This window comes from Antedon bifida, chromosome 7 (genome assembly GCF_963402885.1).
Source record: "Antedon bifida chromosome 7, ecAntBifi1.1, whole genome shotgun sequence".
Taxonomy (NCBI): domain Eukaryota; kingdom Metazoa; phylum Echinodermata; class Crinoidea; order Comatulida; family Antedonidae; genus Antedon; species Antedon bifida.
Genome location: NC_136232.1, coordinates 14471483 through 14478282, shown reverse-complemented (window position 1 = coordinate 14478282; position 6800 = coordinate 14471483). Strand labels below are relative to the sequence as shown.

Sequence of the window (6800 nt, the reverse complement as noted above, 5' to 3'; positions counted from 1 at the left end):
CATTTAAATTATTTAATATTATATAAATAAACATAACAATTACGCTACCAAATATTCATTTTTTGTATAAAAATAATCAAAATATGCACATTTTCCATACAATTAGCTTCATTATTAAAAAATTGTCAATACAACTTGGGTAGCAATGGGTAGCATATTGTGTATGCTTTCATTTGATACCATACAGTTTGTCCATTGGCATTTTAAAGAATAATTTAACCTGAAAATGTGTTTTTTGGTCATTTTTGGGTCAAAGGTCAGTAAAAGCATTTCCGGTCATTTTTTCGCTAAAAGTTGTGTTAGACCGAATATAAATATGTTTATTCTGAACAATTTGACACCAAAAACAAATCTGTACGACAAGTGGTTGTCGAGATATATGAACCACACATTTTTAACCTTTGACCCCGATTTTGGGCATGTTCGTCCCGGATAGCAAATTTGGCACACATTCCATGTTGTTCGTTGGGGTCAAATTATCCTATAACAGTTGAGATATTCTCTCCTAAATTAAATGCATACAAATCTGACCCAGGTCCTAGACTAATAGGTCAATCAACCTGATGCGTCAGTCTTTTGTGATTTTAACACATTCTTTTACTTCTCGATTTTGTTCAACGTCTAATAAGAAGAAAGAAAGGACGAAAAACAGAGTGTGACTGGGTAAAGAAATTACTGTAAGGTTAGTTAGACCTAAACAAATGTAATAATCGGTTCAGTAAAAATATTAGTATTTGCACCCGGGCAAAGTTGTCGAGTACGGTCCAGATACTGTTCCCCCACACACGTGCACGTGCGCGCCTACACTTCGCCCTCTAGAGTGTTTATATTCATATGTTATTAAAAAAGACACATTCTCGACGACTCAGCTACAACATCATACAGTGACATCAGTATACAGTCTTTACATTAAATCAAGTGTTAATGGTAAGAAGAGTTTAATCCACAGGCTAAACTAACAGTTTATTCACAAATATTTACGCACATTTAGTCTACATTACGCGGGGAGCCTCCGTACTAGACCCTCTAGCTAGGCGCCCTATATAGCCTAGAGGCCTAGTGAGTTTGGAAAAAGCGCGCGAAAACATGGTCACAGACAGTGCATTTCGGCAAATACTAATAGTAATTTCGGCCGCCGGTTATCGAATGTCCAAATTCATGGAACACCACAAAGGACAAAATATGTTGTGTTCATTTCAGGTATTATAGGCCTAGCGCACCATATAGCCAAAAGATTTATTTTTTTCCGCAGAATGAACTAACTTTGCTTGGTCTATCTTGGCAGCAGAATACTTTAAAGCCCCCTTCCCTACGTTTTTTAGATCTAATTTAAGATCACAAACTATATTTAATGTAAAAATAATACTATATGGTCCTATTGCGATAACTTTTTTCGTCTTTAAACGGTTAAAAATGTGAAAAATAAGTCGATTCTAATAATTATAGCGGCCCGCTATAAATCCCAAAATGCATTGCGCGCGGATTGATATTTTTGTTTTTCACCTGTAATTCGCCCACTTTTCGATCGATCGTGAGGCCAAAACAAATGGAAGACTCCTAACTTTTCAGCGAAAATACCGGGTTTTCCCCAATTTGTATCAACGGAGTCTGGCAAAAATAGAAAGACAATTAATGCAGCAAATATACGTCAGGCTAGGTATATAGCTAGCGTACGATGTTCGTACGTTACCGATGTTTACCAGCTAGGCCTACAAAACTAAGCCTAGCTAGGCTAGGCCTAAGACCGTCCACGAGAGGTCGATCGCCGCGAGCTACTTAGGTAGTGCATTGTTTCTCACTTTTTATCATAATTTTACCATAACGTACATTTAAGACAAGGAATGACATGGTTTAATGTTTTTAAAGTGATATATATGTATTATTTTCCAAAAAACGTCCAAAATTGCAGGGAAGGGGTCTTTAATTATTAGTCCTAGACTAGTGGTGGTAGGTAATATAGGAATATATATTATTAGGGAGTAAAAAATACTGGGTAAGACACCCCCGGGAACAGACGATCGGAACCACGGACAATCGGGCCCATTGTAAGACTATCGGGCCCAAAGCGTGAGACGATCGGGCCCAACAAGGTTTTAAGACGATCGGGCCCAACAAACAAGACGATCGAGCACGTTTTATTTTGGTCGTAATTAAACCAACTTTTGGAATTTTTTATGGCGCGCGTCAGTCTAGCTATGCATTTTTTTATCATATCTGTCAGTGTCATATCTGTTATAATTATATCTGTTTTCTAAATTGATTGGGTTTTATTGCATCTCGCCATTTTGTATCTTTATTATTTATTTATTTTTTTAGACGATGAGTATTTATTATGCTAATTATATATTTCATTTACTTTATAACAGGTGAGGAAAGGATGTGCTTTTCCAAATTACCGTTATTGTAAAAATATGATTGTTTATAATTATACTAATTAAATGTTAACATTGTTTAAATGTAATCATTTTAATATAATGAACATCAATGGTCGGATAATTTTATGTGGTGGTAGGAGATGAGATGTGTAAATCTTCCTGTACTGTGCGCCTGTTGTTCTTCAGCACATGATTTTGTTTACCGTGATACAATCTGGGGATTCCCCTCAAAATAAAACGTAGCGTACGGAATAAACATCAAAGCAGTAATAGTTGCCTGCCAAAAGCGGAAACAGTTTGAATTTATATTCTCTGTCATTATAATTGCAGTAAAATAAAAAGCAAATAAAAAAGTCTGTGTCTTAAACATAATGGTTTGTAATTAACATCTGGTTAATTTCTGCATGTACACTTTTGTGGGTAAATCGTACAGTATTCTTATATCCATAGTGTCAATATGCTACGGTAGATTCATCTTTCCGCAATCAACAGTATTATTTAATAATATTGGGTTAAAACATGTACTCTGGTATTCCACTATTGTATTGTAGGCATAGAAAGAATGCCCCATTGGTAATAAATACTCTATTACTACTGTAATTATAAACTATTTTAACTATTCATTTCTGATTTTTTTTTTCAGAAACAACATTTTTTACAATGATTTTCAAAGAGCACACATTTCACAAACATCTTGCAACCTGTAAAATAAATTGAAAACAAACATTATATACATCAGGCCTAAATAAACATTCATCCCTTATACGTAATAAATATTGACCAGAACCAATTACAACCGCAAAAGCGTATCAGTGACGCTCCATACCGAATACCAGATGTTGATTTTTATCAGAATCAAAATTTACCATATTGAACACAAGACTATCGGGCCCTGCGCTAAGACGATCAGGACCAGCGAATGAGACGATCGGGACCAACATGGTTCAAAACACATGAGACGATCGGGCCAACGTATGAGATGATCGTCCCAACGCTGAAGACGATTGGGACCACATTTTCTGGGCTCAATTGCCTTGTGGGCCCGATCGTCCGTAGTCCCGATCATCTGATAACCAAGGCACCACTTAGCCTTCGAGCTGACCAAGGAGTCCGGAGATTCCCCTTTTATAACATGATGTTTGTAAATACACTAGTAACGTTTTTTATTAAATTCCTAAAAATATTATAAAACGATGTAACAGTTCAAAACTGCATGAGTTTATATTTGAGGGAATATTATTAGTAAAAATATAAATTATTTGGCTCACATGGTGTGTCATACATATTCAATATTTAGGCCCTACATATTTTGTTCTTGGTGCCGGCCATAAATTTGGCCGAAATGATCAGACACCACCTTTTGTTAGGCCTGTAGCTTATAATTATGCCTAGGCTAGTTTCTTGCGGTTTTATTTTCATCATTTAAAAAAAATCATCAAAAAGAAGATTCAAGTATATGCTAAGATTGTGATGTGTGTGTGTGTACAGTATATTATTATAACTACTGACCTGCGTTATTATTCTTTGATTGTTTTTTAGGGTGGGTTACTATTAGAAGGGGGGTTACTATTACTAATCTTAAATTAGGCACCTGAAAATAGTAACCCACCCCAACTTTTCCGGTCAGCAACTCATAGCAAAATAATAAAACAGTATGAATAAACAAATTTGTTTGAACTTTATTTTATAAACTCAAAAATACTCAATCCTCCCCCAACCCCGAGATCAACATGCATTATCTCCTAATTTTAAAAATAGGCCTATGCATCATGAACGACCAGTCTTCATAATGTCATTTTGTCAATAGTTTTTGTGACTTAAATAGTAACCCCCATGGGTTACTATTAGAGTAGTGGGTTATTATATATAGACTGACTTATAATGTGGGTTACTATTAGAAGGAGGTTTTTAGAGTGTGGGTTACTATTAGATTTACGGTATTAGTAGACCTACGCCACAGCCATTTGTTATGAAGTCAGACTTTGTGTCTTCATTATGTGGTTTTTGAGTTGCATTGACCCACTTAATGAGTTTAGCATGTATTTATTCAAATATTGTTTCTGGATCATCAAAAAGAAATCCTTTATATTTCAATATTCAGTTGCTGCTTCCATACATGCCAACACTTTTAGTATTTTAGGCTCATCTCCTGGCCAAATATTGTGCTCTTGTTTTTCCACATTTTCTCCCGTATTACAAAGATAACTGAATTTTGATTTATATGTGTGGTTTTCTGTATTGAAATATAACAAAAAGGCTTTCACACAAGCAAATTTACGATATTTAAGGCCGCCACCACAAAGCGGATTCCCCTCACATAGCCAACACACAATACTGCTTGTGACGTCACACACTGCACTCTTACCTCTCGATATAGATAGAGGGTGCTGTTGACCTTTAAAAAACACCATTTCCTGTTTTTTAAACTTCAAATGTTGGCATGTGTGTACTTCCAGTAATCGCTACCATAATCGCATTAACTAAAACCTTGTAGCAAAACCCATGATAAAAAATGCTTATGAAACCACTTTTGCTAGTTAGTAACTAACAATGTTGAAAATATGGCTCGGATTCATTGGCAGTGAAATCAACTTTGCTAGAAATTCCTCGCTTGCCAGTTGATCATAACAAAACATTATGTACTAATATTCACATTGTACAGTAATAGACATCTTCTAAAAAAAATATAAAATACAGAGAACACAATTAAAAGCTTTCTTTTTAAATTATATTTTTAGAACACAACATGTCAAGTGCAAAATTACAGGAATTGCAGAAATTGTCTGTACGTGAACTGAAAGAAAAGTGTAGAGAATCTAAAATGAAAGTGGGTGGTACAAAGGGTGAATTGCTTATGCGTTTGTGTGGAATGGAGAAGGAGAAGCCAAAAGCTAGCCGAAGAATGTCAGTACAGGCAGTAAATAAATGGCTTGAAAGAGAGGGAGTCAATGACCCTGAAAGGGTAAGCAAGTGCCTCAGAGCAGGAATTCAGAAGGGTTATGTTGATATCAGTGGAGATAGCCCCCTTGACAATGTGTTTGCTGAAGGCCAGTGTTCTGCTTGTGAAAATGATATAAAGGCAACCATTCGCGATCTTCTCTATCAACCAGATTATGCTGGACTTGACTATGAAGATGGAGGATTAGAAGCAACTGTGAAATGTCCTGATGAAGACTGTGGTGCAGGTGTGTATGTTACACGCATCTGTTGTGGCTCTCATGAAATGGATTGTGGTAAATTTCATAACCATTGCATAGCTTGTCCCGGTTTTGGAAAGTGCATAGGGGACTATCGGGAAGAGCATTGCACATCCTGTGGCAAACATTTCTTTGCTGGGTCAGGTGGACAATTTCCATGCTCTTGTACCAGATCAGCTTCTGAAATGTTTTTCCCATTTTTTTAAGTTCTGTGTTTGACATGTTTTTCCCATTTTTCAAGGTTTGTGTTGGGATTATCTGTAAAATCATTTCCATAATTTTGATGATGATGAACAGGATTTGACACTCTACAGTAGTGTTCAACAGGACTTTGATACTCTACAGTTTGTTTTCAATAGGATTTTGATCTCTATGAAAGGATTCTGATAATATTTAACAGAATATTGATAATGATCAACCGGATTTTGATACTTGTTCAACAAGATTTTTGATCTCTATGGTAGTGTTCAACAAGATTTTGATAATGTTCAACAGGATTTTGATAATGTTCCAACAAGATTTTGATACTCTACAGTAGAGTAGTGTTCAACTGTGATACTCTAAAGTAGTGTTCAACAGAATTTTGATACTGTGGTGTTTAACAGAATTTTGATACTGTGGTGTTCAACAGGATTTTGATACTGTGGTGTTCAACAGGATTTTGATACTGTGGTGTTCAACAGGATTTTGATACTGTGGTGTTCAACAGGATTTTGATAATGTTCAACAGGATTTTAATACTGTAATGTTCAACAAGATTTTGATACTGTAGTGTTCAACAGGATTTTTGATACTGTAGTGTTCACTAGGATTTTGATACTGTAGTAGTGTTCACTAGGATTTTAATACTGCAGTGTTCAACAAGATTTTGATACGCTACAGTAGTGTTCAACAGAAATTTGATCTCTACAGGATTTCGATAGATTTTAAGATCAGCCTAAGATTAAAACATACTAATAATCAATAAGGATGTCAGTTTGTAGTTTTTTTTATAAAATGTGTCAAGTAGTTTTGTATTCTCAACCCAAAGTTTGTATTAAACAGTAACTTTCACTTAAATAATTTTGTTGTGTTCATTGAGTTCATCAAGTTCTTTTTTTCAATTTTCAACTGTTGTTTACATTTAGAATAGAAACATTATTAACAGACCTCCCAAGTCTCCTGATGTCGCTGTTGGTTCCAAATATTTTTAGGCATCTTGCTATGGAACAATTTCTCACAATTATTT

The 6800-nt window shown here is 35.3% G+C and overlaps 1 protein-coding gene across 1 annotated transcript; it reads left to right on the top strand.

Annotated features, from left to right (window-relative positions):
- Positions 1 to 830: 830 nt before the first annotated feature.
- LOC144849217 (uncharacterized) lies at positions 831 to 6678 on the top strand. Its single transcript, XM_078706277.1, has 2 exons — positions 831 to 927; positions 5114 to 6678. The coding sequence occupies exon 2, from the start codon at positions 5122 to 5124 to the stop codon at positions 5776 to 5778; it is 657 nt and encodes a 218-aa protein (XP_078562403.1). The 5' UTR covers positions 831 to 927; positions 5114 to 5121; the 3' UTR covers positions 5779 to 6678.
- The last annotated feature ends 122 nt before the right edge of the window (positions 6679 to 6800 follow it).